This window comes from Taurulus bubalis, assembly GCF_910589615.1.
Source record: "Taurulus bubalis genome assembly, chromosome: 10".
Classification (NCBI taxonomy): Eukaryota; Metazoa; Chordata; class Actinopteri; order Perciformes; family Cottidae; genus Taurulus; species Taurulus bubalis.
In genome coordinates this window covers 6,850,630-6,872,652 of record NC_136598.1, presented here as the reverse complement: position 1 = coordinate 6,872,652, position 22,023 = coordinate 6,850,630, and the positions used below count along the sequence as shown (strand labels likewise).

The 22,023-nt window shown below is 41.1% G+C and overlaps 1 protein-coding gene across 1 annotated transcript in view; it reads left to right on the top strand.

Moving 5' to 3' along the window:
* Positions 1-344: 344 nt before the first annotated feature.
* The window catches only part of dph1 (diphthamide biosynthesis 1), a gene marked incomplete at its 5' end in the record, with an annotated part of 58,968 nt that continues 37,289 nt past the window's right edge, over positions 345-22,023 (top strand). Inside the window, 3 exons of the mRNA XM_079224849.1 lie at positions 345-396; positions 2,682-2,831; positions 11,220-11,283. Of these exons, the coding sequence (XP_079080975.1) occupies positions 345-396; positions 2,682-2,831; positions 11,220-11,283 (266 nt within the window). The remainder of the gene's footprint in view (positions 397-2,681; positions 2,832-11,219; positions 11,284-22,023) is intronic.

Sequence of the window (22,023 nt, the reverse complement as noted above, 5' to 3'; positions counted from 1 at the left end):
TTTGTGTTGTTATACTTAATTATTATATTTTCTTTACATGACAGGCCAATGTAAAGTACTTTAAAACTCCCTAGGGGAACAGATTTGGCTGTAAAAAAAAATAAAATCATTTTAAGTCTTTATTTTCAAATTATATTATTGCCACCGTGGACAATGGATATTGAACTTTAACCCATATGAATACACCGTAATGGACTGTCCCAGTCTATCGCTATGGTCCTGTCCTCCTGTCCCGTTCAGGGACATCGGTTACATCGGGGCTCGATTTCTCTCCACTAACTTCTGCAGTCGATTGCTTTTGTCTCTCTCTTCCTCACATGCTTCATGTTTGGTAGAAAGAAAACATGGCAGCGCCCTCGAGTGAAGTCCAGATTGTTCCTGCAAAAAAGCCCACAGGTGAATATTAACGGCACATTGTATATATTTGATAGAGTAGAAAGATACATGTGTAACTTCTATGAGTACTTTATGGAGATATCGCTTCCAGGTTGATGGGGAAACGTTATAATCAGCTGTTTTCAGCACTACTACTCAGCAGTGTGGCTGCAATGCAAACAAGGAAATGAGTCTGCTGCATGGTGTTTGGTTGCTATGTCCAGCACCATCAACATACATGACGAAACGCGTGCGCTTCTGCCCGTCCGCATCCAATCAGCGTCCAGAGTTGTGACGTCTCACCCGACTTCACGAGTCTGAGAGATGAGTTGTGCATTTAAAGGGTTTGTGACAGCCACACACCGTGTATCATTGTTACCGCGAGGATTCCAATTCCTGTCGTGACATTTTCTATGATTGCAGAAATACGGAAAAGCTTAAACCTCAGATTTAAGACGAGCAGTGCGGATTCCGTCCCGGTCGTGGACCAGGGGACCAGCTCTTTACCCTTGCAAGACTACTGGAGGGGTCCTGGGAGTTCGCCCAACCAGTCTACATTTGCTTTGTAGACTTGGAGAATGTTGGCCTCCGCCAGGTCTGCCCCTTATCACCGGTCCTGTTCGTGACCTTCATGGACAGGATACCGGAGAGGATCCGGTTCGGGAGTCTCGGGATCGCCTCTCTGCTGTTCGCAGGTGATGTGGTCCTGTTTGCCTCCTCGGACCGTGACCTCCAGCATTCACTGGGGCGTTTTGCAGTCGAGTGTGAAGCGGCAGGGATGAGAGTTAGCACCACCTAATCTGAAGCCATGATGCTCTGCCGGAAACCGGTGGATTGCTCCCTCCAGGTGGGGACAAACTGCCTACCCCAAGCGAAGGAGTTCAAGTATCTCGGGGTCTTGTTCACGAGTGAGGGTAAGGTGGAGCGGGAGATCGACAGGCGGATCGGTGCGGCTGCAGCTGTAAAACAGGCGCTGTACCGGTCCGTCCTGGTGAAGAGGAAGCTGAGCCGGAAGGCAAAGCTCTCCATTTACTGGTCGGTCTACGTTCCAACCCTCACCTATGGCCACGAACTCTGGGTCGTGACCGAAAGAACGAGGTCTCGGATACAAGCGGCCGAAATGAGCTTCCTCCGTAGGGTGGCCGGGCTCAGCTTTAGAGATGGGGTAAGGAGCTCGGACATCAGGAGGGAGCTTGGAGTTGAGAACGCCTCGGATCCCCCAGGATGAGCTGGAAAGTGTTGCGGGTGAGAGGAAGCCTGGGTCGGCCTGCTGGGCCTGCTGCCACCGCGACCCGACCCCGGATAAGTGGATGAAAATGGATGGATGGAAAAGCTTACCGTTCGTTGAACACAACAAAGGGAAGACTAACAGATGAGATTGTACATTGTGATCGAAACAATACTGTCTGTACTCTTCCCGGGGAGTCTCTGTGCTTTCTTCCCTCGGCAGGTCTCCATGGGTCGTGGTTACACCTGGACCGTGTCCCTGTCTTGACACCCACGACCTCTATTGTTGTTATTATTATTATTATTATTATTATTGTTATTAGTCACATGTCCATTACTAGTACTGCTTATATCCTCATTATATGACATCCAACTGCAAATGCTCAGTGGTCATTATTTTCTGTTATTGTTTATGCTGTTGTTACTGCTCTCAAATGTATAATTTCTGTCAGATGGACTGATTGTTGACATTGTATTGTGTAGGTCATGCTGTACACATGCCATCATTGCACGTCTGTCCATCCTGGGAAAGGGCTCCCTCCTCTGTTGCTCTCCCTAAGGTTTCTTCCCTTTTTTGGGGGGGAGGGGTCCTGGTCCGATGTGAGGGGCCAAGTACAGGCAAGGTCGTGGTTGTAAAGATTGTATAGCCCTCTGAGGCAAATTTGCGATAGTGGGCTATACAATTTAATTGTAATTGAGAAAAAGTGGGGCTTAAAAGCTGCCCGTCAAATATCTAACGTCTTTCCATTTCAGCTGGAATTTCTTGTAGCTTGTAGAAAATAATAAAAATTACACACTTTGACACATTTCTGGTGCTCTCACTCTTTAAAAGGTGGCTTGGTCCTGTAGATGGAAGACTCATTCGTACAACTTACCTGAACTGTATTACCCGACCCACACCTGAATGTTTGAAAGCATGAAATGTGCCGACTGCTCCTGATGAATGACTTCACTGATTCAACTTTAACGTTGATTTGACCATGACCGTTGCATGCTAGTCTCTGTTAGCTCGAATAGATATGCTTGAATCTGTGTTCGCCGCACTGCTAACAGCTCAATCTTTTTAACTCTCTCCTCAGTCCGAGGACCACGGCGGGTAGCCAATCAAATTCCAGATGAAATCCTGCGAGACCCTGAATTACAGGAAGCGATCAAAGCCCTGCCTGCAAATTACAACTTTGAGATCCACAAGACGATTTGGCGATTGAGACAAGCGAAATCTACGAGAGGTGAGCTTGGTTCTTTCTTAATACACTTAATTAAATTGGGGGGAGGAAGGACATGCAATATTTTAGATGGAAAGAGCAATTGTGGAATACACTTTATTGCAATGGTGACTGTGTGGTCTTCGCTTAAGAAAAGCCCACTATGTATTCTGCAATGTCCTAATGCAGGAGAGTGATTCTCACCGCAGCATAAATTGCACAACTATAATGAGTTGCATTAGTTGAATTGGAGCGTATGCTGGTTATAATAGCTGTAATTTATAGTCAGCATCGAACAGAGATGGAGCACAAATTATGCTTTATGAAATGGGATCTCTGTCCCCTAACTTGACACTGACAACCACTACACTGTGTCACCATACCTTTCGTCATCTTGATTCAAACATATATATTTTATGTCCATTAAAGTCAGTGTCACCACAAGACACCGCTAGTTGTAGATGCTTGTGCCGCACTGGGCTTTAAATGGTTATGTATGGTTACTCACACCTCATTTACAGCTGCTTTGCAAGTTAAAGAGTTAATGTACGAGCACACTGGAAGCACGCACCGTTGAGTGTCTTATACACAAACACGTGTGCAAGCATCCATTTAAAATGACATCCATTAGTGCATCTGTGCTTTGACCTACTTTTTACAACTTGTGTTGTGTCGAGGTTCACGCAGGTTTATCCGGTGTTATAACTAATCAGAAAACAGATACAGTTTCCAAAATGCCATGTAGGTCATCCCACAGTAACTCCGTCCTTCCATTACGTTTGCCTTCTTGTGTTATTGACGGAGTCGGAACGCTGCGCTCACACTGCAGCTGATAGATGTCAAACTCGGTTATCTTCTAACCAGCCGTGCAACACAGATGTTTGTGTGGAGTTTGGAGTACTACAATTTTTTTTTGTAATGTCTTTTGACCCACACTGAAAGCAGAACTTGGCCTCTCTCAAAGTAGAAGGAGGAAAATGATTCTGTTTATCAACTACAAAACCGGGAAGCAAATTCAGTTGCCTCTCTGACAAGACTGTCCAGACTTCATATCTTTTCTTTGTTGGTGTTATTTGAGGATGGAGGTAATTTAAACTGACACAAATGATGGGGCACAAAACATTGTATAGTCAAAAAGAATAATACAAGTCGAGCAAAAATCAAAATTGAATAGGAAGGCTTGGAGTAAGATTGTAGCCTCAGGACTAACTGAGGGCTCAGTGGGAGGCTTCACTGACTTCACTGACACCGACTACTACTGTGGTCTTTGGCTAGAGGCAACTCATTTTTGTAATATTTAACAATACTATTACATTTTTTTATGAGACTTTATGCCATTATTAGATAATAATTTAATGAAAAATGTAAATACTACCAGGAAGCTTTGAGAAGGAGTACCTTATTCATTTTGCACTATCCAAACTGTTTTTCAAAATAAAATGAAAAGAATTGGAATGGATGTTGCATACAGCCCTCTACTTTCATTATCTATTTGTAGAGGTGTTGCTGGTCTAATATTTAAAAAAGTCCCTCTCCCTCAGTACTAATCAGGTGGTGTGAACGCTTGTACTGAAAGTTATGTACCATGTACCTCAAGAGAAAGTGCTTCTTGATACCTATTCTGGTTCCTGAACTTGCGTATCGGCTGACTTCCGATCCAATATCAGTGCGTTAAAACCAAAACCAAACCGTAACCTTAATTCTCTCTAAAAACATTGTTATACGCCTGTGAAAACGTCACCTTTTAAACAAGTTTTAATTAAGTTTCTTGTAAAAAAACTACACTTTAAGAGACCGTAACGTCACTGTCTCTTAGCTTTTAGTTTCTTTGAACTTGTCTTGTTCTGTGTTTTGTCTGTGGTTCTTATGTTGCTGTCTGTCCAGGTCTCCCTCGAAAAAAAATAGGATTTTAATTAAAAAAAAGCATGATAACGTGATCATTTACCTTCACCTAATTTTTACTGAATGGCGCTTGAGAGAAAAACAATCGTCCTTCACTCATGTAAATGTCAAAATATGTATTCAGTCCTTCAATCTCTTTGGGTGAAATATGCAGATGGGAATGGCATACCAAGCGGATTGAATATTTTTGTTCCATATCCCTGTGGGGAGTGTGTGGTTTACCGCAGCTTGCTCGCTCTGCTTTTTTGTTGTGTGACCTTTTATTTTTTGCATCAGAGCTCTCTGAACTCAGAGAGCATAACTCACCTATCACCCCTGTGTCTCTCTGTTTCTCTTTGTGTCCATCTGTTTCTTTGTCTTTGAACTCCTCTTGAGTGTCATACACGGTGCTTTTGAAATGGAGGACTGTGGAAGATATAGCGGACATCATTTTATTTCAGCTGCCCATGACACTCTTTTTTCCAGAGTTCATAAATAGTCACAAGCTTTGTGTTGTTTTGACTAATTTTTTCATTTTAATCCAATTGTGTGTTTTCGATATAATGTGTTCCACATCTCAGCTCTTCACGAGAGCAGCTTGGTTCAGACTTTATTCTTTCTGCTGTTGGCTGTCTTGATAAACGTTGCGCATTCAGTTAAGATGAAGACAACACAAATGGAATTGGGTGATAACTAGCTGGCTTGAGTCTAATGTTTTCTTTACAGAGAAGCAATTGTTTGACTGATGCTTGGAAATCAGACATGACATATTGGGCTTTATTTTTCCACATAAACACACACAATAAACAAGATGTTTTCTTAGAATTGCTTAAATGGGTTTGAAATGTCAAAAAAATGTGCCGAACCAGCTGATTCACCAGTCAGCTCTAATGGAAATGACCGTGTGTTTCCTCCAGGTAATACTCTTCGGCTCTCTGGTTAGTTTGAAATAATTATGCACTTTGTCTTACAACACTCAATCAGCCTTGCACTCAACTAGTAAATCTTACTTGGAAAAACAGAATAATTAGACCAGATATCTCGATACAGTCAAGGAAGCAAAAAGCAGTGCGGCCTTCAGTGTCTTGGGGGACCTTGACTTCATGAAAGTGTTCCCCTGCAGGGATTGTTAAATACCTTGGGAGTTGTTCTGTTTTCCAAGGTCTTCTCACAACTTAACTACAGACAATCAAAAGATTAGCACACTTGACAGTTTGTCTTCAGATGTTTCCTTGAGCATTAAGACAAAAAGCAACGTGTAGCTGTAGAGCATTTAGTTCCTCCTTTTAGTTTCCACACTTTGTTCCCATGTTACAGTAACCTGTATGTGAGGGTGGGGAAATAAGAGTGCCGATGATTGTAATGATGATACTATTGTAATAACAACATATTTAGAATCTTAAATTAATGTAGCCAATGCTACTTACACATCCAGCTAAGCCACAGATGGCCCACCCCACTAAACAGATTCAAGCAAGTGGCTGGTGACTTGTTTTTTTCCCCCATTACATAATAGTTCCTCTCTGAGTATTCTCTTTGTGCGTCCCCAATAACAGAACTACTGTTTATATTCATCTCTTAATAGAAAATGAGTCCCCAGTGAGCAGTCTAAAATGGCCTTTTCTCCTCTGTCTGAACAGCGTGTTCCTTTTTTATAGGAGTAACAGAAGCGTTGGCTGCCAGTGTTCAGTTAAAGCAGCTCATAGTCAGTAGTATCCACAGATACTTAATAGAGTCTCATTAACAGTTCATTTTAACACAATACCTGAGTGGCATTTTGTCTATTGTGTTTATATTTGAGTCTGCATGCAGGTGACTTAAATTCACTCCTAATTCACATGTGAATTCATGCTTGCGTATGTAAACATAAACTATAAAGACAAACTATAGACAAATCCCAAATTATAATGTGATTTAAAGTCACAAGTTGAATTTCAAAAGGTTATAGAGTTATTTCTGAATATATTGGTTAATTAATATAAATAAGGTTAGACTAAATAGTGCATGTGTAATTTAATACAGCACAATATCATGCAAACTGTGGACTCAAATTACCATGAAGTTGAATCAACACCTCTCAAAACATGTCCACAAAAACTGAACATTATAACCCTTATGAATGTATGATTCACTGCAGCACTGTTGTATTAGACTTTATTAGTTTGAGCTATGTGTTCCTACGTTTCCTTGTTTTGTTATGTCCCCCTTTTCTAATATTGGCCATTTTGAAGTTCCATAACATACATAGTGACACAGAGGACTGACAAGCATTTCCACCTGCATACACACCCACAAGTCAATACAATTGGATTTATATAGTGCCAATTTCCAAATCATAACATAAGTTATCTCGGGGCACTTTAAATATAGAGCATGTCTAGACTGTACTCTTAATAATATTATTTACAGAGACCCGAGAGAGAGAGAGATGTAATCTACTACAGGATAAATAAACCCTGTGTATATCCCTATCCCAGTCTTCCTAGCCATAACCCCCCAACCCCCCTTTGAACATTCTTAGTAATCCCTTGGCTTTGTCCGTTCAGTCTGCCGTTCACTGATAAATTGGTTTGTCCAGCACTTTTTAAATTTACCTTCTGTCTTTGATAGTTAACGTAATCCCACACGTAGCTTTCTTGCAACCTGTACTGCCTCTAGTGTTAGAACAAGGTTTGCATATAACGGCATCATTAGATGATTGGGGATTGACAGTTCATGGAAGCCAACAAATAATAATGTTGGCACATCGAGAAAGCTGCATGTATGTACATGTAGTTGTCCACATTAAGTAACATGTCCAAGAATAAGAAACCTTCCACACTCGTTTCATCTGAAGCCGTCAAATGAACTCCTCTCGTCCCTTTCCCCGTCCGTGTGGTTTAGATGATCTGTTCTGTAGTTGAAGGAGTGCACTTCTAAAGGTAGAAGCACTTTATCATTTTTGCCTGAAAACTCAAACATGCATTCAAACAGCCAGTCCCACCTCCAGGATCTAACTCACCTTTCGCCGGGGGCAGCAGATGGAGAGAAAGCTCTTTGCCTCTGTCAGCTGTGGCAGAGGTGTGCTCTGAAACCTTTCTCTGTTAATAAACTTGCCCTTTTCTCGGTAATGACCTGTCTCTCACTGTCTGCATGACCTCTTTGTGATCCCTTAACCTTTCATCAGTAAGAAGTGCTTTTGCTCCTCCTCCTCCTCCTCACACTGGCCCCATACATCACTCCATCTCATGGCCATCCAGCCTTGGCCTTTTGTCTGTCCCGGCTTTTATTGTTTAATGCCGTCTGGCCCTGAAGTGTTGAAATTGTTTCAGGCCTAGTCATGTGAAAACACTGCGCTGAATTCAGTGTCTTTGAGTTGTAAGTGTCCACTGAGACGTTGATGGATTTATTGAAGTAAGGTGCGGCAGAGTTTGACTGGGAGAAAATGTCATGGTTGATTGAAACAAAGTCTTCGTCTCCGGGTGCTCACTCAACGTGTCTGACATGGTAGCTGGGACTCCATACTGAACTGCTGCATACCTGATGAATGCATGTTTGTGTCAAATATAGCTACATGCAACATAAATGACTGCTTCACAAAGGGTAGATGGCAAAATGACAATTTTTAAAATATTTTATTTTACCTTTTATTTAACCAGTTAAAATCAATTGAGAACCATTTCTCATTTAGAATGATGATCTGTTGTTGACAGGAATGATGCGGTGTTGTATAATGTAATCCCAAAGAGCCAATCCCTGAACGGCAGAACCTTTTTATATTTTACACAATTGCAAACTGACAAAATCACATTAATGTAACCATCAGCGAAATTGTTAATTGAATGGATTGATTAATGGATCAGCCAATTAACAGGTTATTGAAATTTAGACATCGTTTATCAAACTAAATTGCCCAAGATCTTTTGGTTCCAGCTTTTTAATATGTGAGGAATTCCTGCTCTTCTCCTGAAAATATAATCTATTTGGGTTTTGGACTGTTGATCATTGGAAACAAACACATAAACACTTTGAATGTGTTAGATGGGCTTCTGGGAAATAATATTTCCCCATTTAATGATATTTTATGAACAAATAATCAACTGGATAAGTGCACTCTCTAGAATGCAGATCTCTGCCAGGTGTGTCTGCAACGACCACTGTTTTATTACTGCATTGAATGAGTACACACCACAATTCCCCCTCCCCCCCCATCTAGAACACAAGCGTATCAGAAGCGTTTTTCACGTCTTATGCAACAAATAGGCTCTCATTTTAATCTATGCAGTTGTCTGCTCCGGCACCATGCAGCTTAACTGCAGTTCACTGTGCAACACTTCATGTTGACTGTGTAATGCTTCCTCTACATGCCCTCTAACTGCCAGGTCTGCTGTGTGTTTAGTTCTGTTAGCTCTGTTGGTTTTAGTAGCCTCATTACCCGTTTCCTCTGTTAGCCAACCGCCAGCTAGCTCCCATCCTACAGACTTTAGACTTTATATTTGAAGTGGATGCAGTCACCGTAACGTCAGCTTTTGCTTTGTGGAAGCCTCAAGTTAGGCATTTTGGTCGTCGCGAGAGTGGCTCAACTAAAGCTAAATATATAAATATATATATATATATATATATATATATATATATATATATATATGCTAAATTCTCCATCTATCACCTAATATATGATCTTTGTGACAAAAAACACCAGACATATTGCTTAAGAAATTCCCAAAGGTCAGTCACATTTTCATCTTCTTTGAATTCCATTGAATATTGTCAGATATTATACTGAAATAAAAAGATGAAAGTAAAATATACATTTCAGTCTGTCTGACTTTGAGGACACTGAAATATTTGATTGATGTTGAAGTCGGAAAAATATGTTGCCATGTAAAACTCACACAATCTTTATTTAAATAATTGTAAAATCAAAGAGGTGAAGTCATGTTAAACGATTTCCTAAGGAAACAAAAATAAAATATTGAATGATGTAAAAATAATTATGCAAATGAAATACTTCACAAAGGTTTGCACACTACAGTAAGAGAGGTCCTGATCCATAAGGTCCAGCAGATACTCCAGCCCAAATAAGGACACCATGTCACCATAGACCTGAAGCTAAACGGCTTTAAAAAATAAATAAATACAAACACTATTTTAAGGTCCAACCGTAAAGTTATTTGTGTTTCATAACTATCTTTTTTCTTTTAAAGTGATCAGGTATTGTTCAAATTTGTATTCTTTATTTGACCTTTTCGTTGTTTTATGGCTTTTCACTGAACGCTAGAAGCCGTATCGGCTGATACAATTCCCCGATCATGAGTTCTTTTTTAATCCTATTTATCATGTTGAATTATTTATTTGACTTTAATAAAAAGGGGAGAAAGTATCATTCATTTATTTGCAGGCAACATGAGCAAAATATTCCACTCTCTCTCAGAGACCCTTTCTCTCATAGCCCCTTTTTATTTACGGAGATCTTGCAGTACTGCTGTTAAGATGACCCCTCATTACACCAACTTTGCTTTTTTACACTTAACCCAACAAAGCCAGCATAATGCTGCATAAATTGTGATTTTTAGATCGCATGCCGGTGTGAATTGCAACTCAACAGCTAGTGTGCGTTTAGCCCCACCATGCCAACTGTGCTTTTACACAGACTTAGATTTGTTCTCTGAGACTACCTCCACTGCTGGCTAAGCATCAGAGCAGCATTGCCCCCACATTTTGTGTCCCTCCCTTTGATACACAACAGCAAGGTGGAATAGCGGCACAACGGACCCAATTTGAACTGGCTGTGCAAAAGGGGCTTCAGAGACGCACCTCACAAACGCAGTGAAGCCAGTTTAGCTGCATGGAGATAAATTGTCAGTCATCTGATCGGCATTTCTGATTGATTGATCGTGTCTATAAGAGCCAAACTATTTATAATTAATATTGTCCGATTGCGATCAGTGGCCAATCAAAGCACTCTTAATTAAGAGTTCCATAGAAAATACATTCCTTTGCCCCCTACAACCATCCTTCAATATACCTGCAACTACTTTTAAGAAATGAAGAATATTTCATGCAATACTGATCCCAGTATTTACATTAGCAGCAAACCCAGCTATCTCACATGACATCTCCAGTCACCATTTGTGTCTTATTTCTTTCAATGAATATTCACAAGGGAAAGGGCCACACTTCACTGATTGCAGAAAAGGTGTAGTTGAGATGCTTCCAGGCCCTTCTGTTGCAAAGTGTGACCCAGTGGCAGGCATGGAGACAGACATGAAAAAGAGAGTTAAAAGGTTCCGTACCAGCCATGAGCTGTAGCGATAGACCTGTGGTTATTGGTTTGGAATATATTTCCAGCAGCCCGTCACTTGCTGAAATAAACAAACTGTGGCGGAGGGGGAATTACCCTGAAATGTCACTATTTGCCGTCAGTGGAGCACTATGAACCAGTAGCAGAGGATATGAATAACTGTGCTGTCCAGGATTTATTAAATAACATGTTGCCGTCACCCTAACACAAGTATGTAACTCTCTGTTTGCCCCTTTTCCCGCTCTCTCCAGTGGCCCTTCAGCTTCCAGAGGGCCTCCAGATGTTTGCCTGTGTCATCGCTGACATCATTGAGCGGTAAGGTGGTTATTTTGATTGCCTAACTTATTTGAGAGTCTGTATGAGTAGGAAGCAGGCGTAGAAGTCAAGCCAGCAGAGGAGGAACTTTAACTGCCGCAGTCACTTGGTACTCATTAGAAGAGCGAGAGCTTTATCGTAATTCCTCGCCTTAGACCCAATCAGGGATTCGGCAGAAAATGAAACATGATTACGCTGTTTTAGAACTGAGCAGATATCACAGCGTCCCCTGCTCACAGTTGGAGGAGGGAAAAGATATTATTCTTGTTAATTACATCTTGTTTCTGTCTGCATATGCCCTCTTGCACAGCGGCCCTCGATCACACAGACACCACAACGCTTTCTATTTTTTCATCCTGCAGTGAGAAGTGCACCAGCGCTAATGTGCTCTTTTATGCTACGCTGTGGTTTGCCCCACCTCGTAATAAATATAACGTACGCTTGGTTAATAGTAATGCACATTCTGAAATAAAACACTTTTTTGTGAGGGTCACAATGAAGCAAATGAAAAATTGTCTCTCTTCTTTTTTCTACCTCCCTGATTTCTGTCTGTGGTCTCATTTCACATTCAGTTGGCCTCGGTTTCTCTAAGTGTTGCCCAAGTGTTTTCTCAAAGAAAACGGCTGCTAGAGAAAACGGCTGCTATCACTAAACACCCAGAGTGGTATCTTTTCATAGGTGTGTAGTCAATACTAACCTGATTACGAGATGGGCAAGATGAGAATTGAGTGGCTAAAGCTGCCATAAACTTTTCAGGTGGGACGGATATTGGATTTCACACAGGACTCTTCACACATCAGTTTGACTATATTATTGTACTCTTCGTGCCGATGTGACTTTATATAACTATGCCAAGACACATTTATTTCCCATTTAAATCCAAACGTATTACTCAGTGAGGTGTTGTGCAAAGTGCTTTCCCCCTTGCCTCAACTCTTTTATCTATCCTGGCTTTTTACTACATGATTTTTTTTTGGTCTTTTCTCCCGCTGTGTGAGACCTCTATCACTTTATCGATCCATCTTTACAGTCATTTCTACACTTTTTTTAAAAATGTTTTGATGATAGGGTCTGGCCTTATCAGTTCTGGTGCTATCAGTCTGAGAGCTACCACTGTTTGCTGGATGGCTTTTATACGGCATACCCATGCAGTCCAGATTTATGCATTTGAATTATCACTGTCCAACATGGAGTCTGCAAAATCGGCCCCATCTCTTCTAATGAGAGCAATTAGCGGACACTAATTGCTTTACTCCCCGCATCCTCTATCGCGCATCCCTCTGCATTTTTCACCCTCTCTTCACCATCCACATGATTTCTCCCCGAGACTGCAGCAGATAATATAGTTCTCACGGTTTCCCTTCATTAGCTCCTGCTATATAGTTTCCTTTAAGCTATGTTGCATCTGTCTGTGCTGTCTCAGTAAATACTTCTTTTTTTTTGCAATTCAATTCATTCCAGATTTAACAGATGGGTTCTTTGAATCCTGGATGAACGTCAGAGCCTTTGCGAAGTACTAAATTACTTGCTAGCTTGCGCACAGATTGGCGGGTTGAATATATCATTTGATTGCTATAAGCTGAGTTTGAGTACTGTTGTCCCCCTACAAAATATCAAAGGTCTTGACAAACTCAAAGACGGATAAACATGTTGTAAACCTAGGATCACAGTGTCTTCCTTAAAGAATATTTCTGTTTTAGTGCGACTTTTTGGTTATGATACCATTTTACTGACCAAATCTGAGATCTTGGAACATATATCTACAATGCAGACACTTTTGTATAAAAGACGAGAGTTTGGACAGATTATCTTAAGCGTTTTATTTGGAAGGTAAACTGCTATTGAGCCCAGACAAAATGCAAAAAGACATTCATTCCCGATTGCAAAACTATCTGTGCACAAATCGACAGCTGTAGGTTCATTGTACATCTATCGTTTGTTGTTGATTCACTAGATCAGAGGTAGATAGATAGATCTGACGGGTAACATCAGATTTGACTTAAACGCAGTGGCAGGACACACCCTGGAACTGAAGCGCACCGATAAGCTGTCCAACCGCGTCTCTGAACTTTTTTTTAAAGAGAGCAGATGGACTTTGTCTTTAATGAACAGCATCTGGTAAATTTCCTGCTTTTTGTGTTTTTTCATCTGCCGTGGCGTTGTCTATGGTGCTGTTTTTACGGCTTGGGCTGGTCAGGAGGGTCAGTCAGGACGCACAACATCGCCGAGGCGAAGTTGGAAACGTCCGACCGAGAGGCTCTGCGTATCCGTGCGTTGCTTGGCAGGGTGTCCGCTGGTGGTTGAAGTGGCTTCGTGGGTCGGTCCACACGAAGACATAATACTTACTCTATTGAAGTGGTTAGGGCTGCAAAAACCATCAACTGCAATTGTACAGTGGTGTTACAGCGTGGTGCCTCATTTATCTTCATAACAATCTATGGCTGAGTGCAGACAGCACACACACAATGTACTCCCAGAATTAACGTTAATAAGTGACAGTTGACATGACCTGCGGCTGGCGACGTTTGTCATTTCAACCTGTAAAAGCACCGGCTAAAAATGAAAGGTTGCTCCTTGAATTTCTTGTATTATAATCGTATATACACTCCCCTAAAGGATTATTAGGAACACCTGTTCAATTTATCATTAATGCAATTATCTAATCAACCAATCACATGGCAGTTGCTTCAATGCATTTAGGAGTGTGGTTCTGGTCAAGACAATCTCCTGAACTCCAAACTGAATGTCAGAATGGGAAAGAAAGGTGATTTAAGCAATTTTGAGCGTGGCATGGTTGTTGGTGCCAGACAAGCCGGTCTGAGTATTTCACAATCTGCTCAGTTCCTGGGATTTTCACGCACAACCATTTCTAGGGTTTACAAAGAATGGTGTGAAAAGGGAAAAACATCCAGTATGCGGCAGTTGCAACTTTGACTGAAATAACCAGTCATTACAACCGAGGTATGCAGCAAAGCATTTGTGAAGCCACAACACGCACAACCTTGAGGCGGATGGGCTACAACAGCAGAAGACCCCACCGGGTACCACTCATCTCCACTACAAATAGGAAAAAGAGGCTACAATTTGCAAGAGCTCACCAAAATTGGACGGTTGAAGACTGGAAAAATGTTGCCTGGTCTGATGAGTCTCAATTTCTGTTGAGACATTCAGATGGTAGTCAGAATTTGGCGTAAACAGAATGAGAACATGGATCCATCATGCCTTGTTACCGCTGTGCAGGCTGGTGGTGGTGGTGTAATGGTGTGGGGGATGTTTTCTTGGCACACTTTAGGCCCCTTAGTGCCAATTGGGCATGGTTTAAATGCCACGGCCTACCTGAGCATTGTTTCTGACCATGTCCATTCCTTTATGGCCACCATGTACCCATCCTCTGATGGCTACTTCCAGCAGGATAATGCACCATGTCACAAAGCTTGAATCATTTCTAATTGGTTTCTTGAACATGACAATGAGTTCACTGTACTAAAATGGCCCCCACAGTCACCAGATCTCAACCCAATAGAGCATCTTTGGGATGTGGTGGAACGGGAGCTTCGTGCCCTGGATGTGCATCCCACAAATCTCCATCAACTGCAAGATGCTATCCTATCAATATGGGCCAACATTTCTAAAGAATGCTTTCAGCACCTTGTTTAATCAATGCCACATAGAATTAAGGCAGTTCTGAAGGCGAAAGGGGGTCAAACACAGTATTAGTATGGTGTTCCTAATAATCCTTTAGGTGAGTGTATTAGAAGGAGAGATGACAGATTTGTTACCATTTGAGCTGAGGGGATTTCAAATTTTTATATTTGTATGAAGTGAAATGCTTGCAGTGTCGAGCATGGCTGTCATTAAGCAGAGCAGCTCTGCAACAATAGCAGGTTGAAGTAGATCCGTATTTTAGCAGATATCAAATTATTTATATTATGCGCGGATCAGATATGCTTTATTTCCTCCCAAAAACTAATTTTGTTTAAAATCGGTTCCTTGTTCCTTTTTATAATAAATACCTTTACTTGTCGGATAAAATGTTTAGTTACTGATGGGAATGGTGGCCAAAACAATGAAAATAAGTTCTAATAGAAAATAAATATTCTTGAACAGGGTTTGTTTTGGCCACTAGAGAGATAACAATGGTAGACGCATTGGAACAGGGTCGCCATGAATCTGTGTACATACCACAGAAAACACAACACAGGGTCTTTTGCAAAAGTCTACACCCATAAGTTGGGAAGCTGCAGGATGTAGCTAATATGACGGACACAAGAATGGGACTTTAAAGTTGACAGTCACAACACGTCCAAGAGCTTATCTGAGAAAATGGTGAATACGGTCAACACCTTCTGATGGCTCCTTACCGTGTGAGCTCTGATCCTGATGTGGATGAAAGGAACTCAAGGTCTTGGTTCAAGTCAACAATCTCCACACAAGAGCTTAGCATTTGGCTGATACCTTCACAGGTTTAACCTGCAGGTGAACTATGTCTGTCTCTGCTCGTTTAATCTTCCCCCTGATGAAACTGCTTGTGGTGGAGAAACCAGGATCTTCTGCCCAGAACCCTGTCTGTTGCATTGATTGATATGCAGCAAAAAAGGCATGCTAATCCTTATGTGGATCTAGCATTGGACTTGAGGGTGGAATTTGGACATTGAGTGACGGCAACCTTTGGATGTTGGCGCAGCAGGCAGCTAACCTCATGCATCCAAGCTTATGTTGCCAGGTTACCAGAGGTCCCAGGAGTTGGGTGACTCTGGCATCACTGCCACAGTCCCTCGTACTCTGGGAGACGGGGCTGAGGTACATATCAAAATGGGGATGAAAGGGCTAAGCTGCCCTCCGAGTAAGGCGCTTCAGAGGGAGGAACTGCTAAGTCTTAATGAGGACAAGCATCTCTGATGTATGGCCATGCTGCATGTTAATACAAAACATACATCCTTTACATATGCACATATCAACACATGTCCGACTTCAAATAAACCAAATTATACAAATTAAAGTGGCAATAGACAAGTTTTCAAATTTCCCCCATTAGCGTTTTCCAATTTGTATAATTGTTGGCGGCACAGTCGCAAAGATAGCCAGATCACTTTCTGAGCAACTACCAACCCAGATTACTTTCTCACTAGATTTAGCGACTTCTCAGACCCCCTGTAAAAAGCAACTAGCGACACATTCAGCAACTCATTCAGACCATCAGGGAGAAATCCAGAAATATATTCGAATATGTTATGTTCATGACCAATGGTGCTCAGAGTAATAAAAGTCCACAGCTCATCTGGCAACAGCATGGAGTCTTTTCCTCTCCTCGTGCTCTGTGCTCTGGCAGTCTATCCCTCACTGCAACTGACACAACCACGAAGATTTATGCAAAGTAATGTGTGAAGAGCTCCCTATATGCAGAGTAGGTTATGACTTCATCTTTGTGCCCTTTGGAGCTAATGCTAGCTACTTGTATTGGAAAAGAGTTGGCAATACTGCACAAGAAACACTGCATTTTGCTACTCCCGTTGTTCTCCCGTCAACCATTTCCGCAACTGGGGATAGTAATGCTACGTTCACACCAGCGTGAGTTTACTCGCTCGACTTTATGTGGTTTATTCGCATCATTGGCTTTTTCGCGGTGGAATGGGGGCGTGGCTTATCTCCCAAAAAAAAAAAACAGTTTCTATTTCCGCCATCCACTATTGAAATAACCACGAGTTCTGCTTTAAATGTCGGAACATCAAATGCCATTGTGTCTGGGTTCATAATATTATCCGGAGGCACACACAGCTCCAGGAACAGCATCTGAATGACGACCGCTTCCATCTCAACGCTAATTGACTTTTGCAACTCGGCGTCACACGAATTTTTCGCAAGAGTTGGAATATTTCAACCCGTGCGAATGAAGCGAATTTTTCGCATCGCGTCATTCGCGCCGTGTTATTTGCGCCGCCCGCCGGAAATTTGCGTTGTTCATAACTACTCGCGTCTGTGCATTGACTTTGCATGTGATCTACTCTGCTTTTGGTGTGGACACAACTGTGAAGATCTTGCATTGATACTCTTTAGCAACTGGGGATTAAATGTAATACATGTTATGCCAGGGCAATGGTTGTAAAGAGTCCTTTGGTTTTTAGCTTTGACCTAGGATCAATCACCCAAGGCCCACCAAAGGACCTCAGACTACAATCAAGTTGTAGTTCCCTTCACTCTTCAGAATTATTCTTTTATTTAAATTTGGTTAAATTATTAAATTATATTTAAACGTTGTCCTCTTACTGTCCAGCCGTCAAAAACCAGCTCTTTGCCTTCATTATTACCATGCACTCAAAGCAATTACGATTTTCCAGAAGTAGCGAGTGATTTGGGGACCTATTTGCTCTGTGAAACACATTATTCATGAGTTTAAAGGTGTAAATGTTGGGATCAGTAGTTTGAATTTTTCTGTCTAACATTTGTTATAGCAAATCAATAGAACTCCATACCGATATTACTAACCTAAAGATGTTTCCGCCCATAGTGCTCCAGACACATAACTACACTAATACCTGCCACCTAAATAACCATGTCACAATATGTAAAGTAACGTTCAATGTCTTTCATTTCATTCTTTACTCTCAGTGTTGACATTGTCACAAATTCAAAGACTTGTGAACTCTGCTTTCATAAGTAAACAAGAGAAAAAGGTTTTAATAATAAATACATAATTGGTGTGTTGTGCAGGCAGGCATTGATGCATGTGCTGTCACTGTACCATATGGTGTATTGCCTTTGATGGTATGCCAGCTGTCTAATCTTAGCGTTGAATGATACTTTTATGGACTTACTTCAGTATTTACTGCTGCTTCTTTTGTAACAGTGGGGGGATATAAAGAGAGTCGCAGAAAGCAGGGTATGTGGGGATGGTACCGTGTCTCAATCTATAAAGACACATTTGCTGAGCACACAAGGCCAAAGCCTTTTGCTATTGAAGCAAAAAACAATAGTGGAAAAGGAAACATTATTTTCCCTTACTGAAAAGGAATCACCTTACTATGTATCATATAACAATATAGATGATTAAATAGTGATATTATTTGTAATATATGTACCAAGGACTTTCTATGAAACCGTAATGATACAGTGTTTACTATAATAGAATTTACTTTGCTGCAGTTTAAGAGGCACAGGTGAGCTATAAACAACAAACTACACCAACATCACTGCCTGCCCTTTTCCACAGTTTCCAACGACTGCTTTTCAGATGGTCCTGTGTGACAAACCATCTGGCACTTCGGGTTAGGTTTAATCATGATCTTTGTACCTATCGATTTTGAAAATTCAGAAGCTTATTGGTTTTGAGATACATGAAAGTCGGAGGTACAATACAGTGAACAATATGTTGAATTAAAAGGTAGTTAAAAAGAGGAAGATTGAAGAACAGAGAGAAATTGAGACAGTTCAAATGAACTGAATATTCACCAGAATATTTATTTTCCTGAGATATGGCAGTTGCCCTAAACCCACTCACCAGTTAACAATTCCCTTAGTTTCGAGTTTTTCCGCAGAATAACAGTCAGCACAAAATTGCCCTTGTCTTCAGACTACAGTATAATGAGGCCCATATTTGTGATTAACAGAAACAGGAGAAGGAAGGAAGCTTTCCCAAAAATGGCCTCATGAATAAAGATAGTTTAGTAACTAAGCCTACACTTTGTCAGAGAAGGCCAACCAGCCCCGGCATCGAGTACACAGTGATGAGTAAGGGATATGCAATTTGTAACAAAGCTCCATCATAAATAGTGTCCAACATCCAAAAATGCAACACCCATAATCGTACAATAGATACATTTGGCAAAAACAAACCTTTTTTGTCTCTACAGAAAAAAAAAAGGAAAGTGAAACACCAACAGTTATGCATGCTTTTTAGCTTGTTTGCAACATTTTCAGTGTGGGCCGTAAACAAATTGCAGCCATCCATTGAAATCTTCAAATGTCTGAAAAAAGACACCAGCTTCCAATACTTTTTTTAAATCAGACTTGAGTTTCTGTTTAATGCTTGCATGCTTAACTAAGGAAGTGAACATTATATATTGGTCTTGTGTTTTTTGACAAGCAATATCAACATTTTTCCAGGTTATCAGGACTGGCAGACTTTTTGAGATGCAGTTGTTTTATATTGGTGTGGAAATTTCTCAATTGTAAGATGCATCTCAATGCATTCAGTTCAGTATGTGTTTTTTTCCACTTGTGTTTCACAGAAGACGGGGCTTTGCACACACTCTGAGCAGAGTAAAACGACATCATTCAAACTAATCGCTACCATGAATAGCTGCTGTGTCTCAACAATGTTGGGTTAATAAAATGTGCATGCAGGCTGAAATTCAATCTTGGTGTTCATAGAAGCTCTATGATTTCAGAAAAGTCTGCTAGCTGCAAGGCTAATTCATGTAGTCTACAATGCCGTAGGTATTCAGGAAGTGCCCCGTCTTAGAGCTGCTAACTTAAAACCTTATTTATGTGGGTTAAAGCACACTCGTAAAGCACTGCAGATTTGTGGAAATTCATGGTATTATGTTTTTTTTTGGTACGGTTTATTTTCTGAGGTGGGTCACACAGATACTGGTATTGAAAAGATGCAACTTTTTATATTCTAGACTGCTTTAGTTAGATTTTTAGAATCTTTCTGAATAGAAAAGGTGTATATTTGACAACTGCTTATTATTTCATCAGGATGTTTTGGTTGAATGCCTTATTTCCATTCCATGGCGTTCTTTTTTTTCCTTTGTTATTGTTGCTTTTGTCACACTAAAGGCCTTTACTCGTGTAGGTGCTCGTCTGGCTTTTCGGCTGGGCTTACCAGACACGCTTACATAACTGAACTGAACACTGCAGTTACGAAAGTTTGGAGATGACGGGGACGCTGGCGAATTTAACACCGCTCCGTCAGGCACAGTTTTTGTTCTTGATTTAGCTTACCATTTCAACATTTTTTCATATACTTTCCTCCACTATGACCCTCAGCTTCTCCAGTTTTCTTTCCTTTCTTTGTCACAAAATATCCTGTTTGTTTGTTTGCTTTCTTTCCTTTTTGTTCTGTTTTGTTTGTCTTTGTCTCTTGTCCATAATGTAAAGCGTGTTTGAGTTTCTTGAAATGCGCTATATAAATTGAAATTATTATTATTATATTTATTCGATTGCTTGCATTAATTGATGAACACGTAGCAATGTCCACTAAAATTGAGGATGCGATCCATTGAGCAGACATGAAAATCCCTCACCTTTCGGCGAAATTCGACGTTTTGAAACCAAAATATGTCATCCACATTGGAGTGGGACACGGAAAAAAAACTGAGGTCGCGATCATCTTAGCAATAGAAGATCTTTGACGTCGCGAGTCTTGGCCAATCAGCGTTAAGGTGTCTAGAGCGGCTTCATTTCCCTCCCACCAGTTTAATAATAGCAAGCTAACGTTGTTGGAGAGACAGCGAGTGAGATTACTGGCAGCGGAGAGCCAGTCTGTTCTTGTTCTTAGATATGAAGGCTATTCCATGCGAGAAATTGCTGAACATTTGTCTGGGTGACCCCAAACTTTTGAACGGTAGTGTATGTGTGTGTGTGTATATATATATATATATATATATATATATATATATATATATATATATATATATATATATATATATATATATATATATATATATATATATATATATATATATATATATATACACACACACACACACACACACACACACACACACACACACACACACACACACACACACACACACACACACACACACACACTTGGGTATTGACAAAAAAATAATTAAAACCCAATCATAGTTTGTCAGCTTCCCCCCCCCCCCCCCACACCCTGCTGGTGTCACCTTTTTCACCCCTCATGAGTTTGCAGGTCTGACTGTAAATGTTCGACAGGCTGGCATGAAATGGCTTGCATAATACTTAGTAAGGATGCCATAATCATTTTTGACTCATAGCTGAAGTTAAGTTTCTCCAGCTCTCCCCAGGTTGGCAAAAAAAACATCTCAAAATGCATCAGATTGATGCTTTAAAATATGGAATAAAAAAAAAGGGATATTACCCCTCTACGGGGTAATATCCTCTTCACCTTTTTCACCCCGACCCGTTTTCATGCCTGATTGAGACGCATAATCGTTGACAGGTGATTGGCTATTGAAACGTTGAGAGTGAAGAATCACATCTACTGGATGTTTAACACAAGTGGGAAGAAAAATGTGTGACCGGCAGTAACAGCGGGATTCAGTCAGGTCCGATCAATAAGGAGAGCTGGTGTGGAGGCAGTTCTTCTTCTGGAGGAGTTGTGTGCTTGTATGTATGATTCAACAAAACATGTGATGGAAAACGCTTACTTAGTGAACCCACTGACACGCCACACTGCGCCTGTTTTCTGTCTCTCTCCATCATCTACTATCCCAGATATCTGTCAGCCTAGACAGCTCAAGTAACAGTCATGTCAGATGCAGTGTGTCGTTAAATTAAGGTACAATATTCACAGCGGCCCCCAGACATCTCCAGGTCCTTCACCGTAGCGGTCTTCATCCATCAGAGTATTTCCTCTATATTCAGCACGGCAGGTTGAATCATTTCTCTGGAAGCAGCAGCCACAGCCTCCCAGGGTAAATGTCAACTCCACCATTAGGAAGGGCCCTGGTGCCTCCAACGCCTTCTTGCGCTCACATCGCCACAGTCCTCATGGTGCCCACAGCACAGCTGAGCTGCAGCAACAGA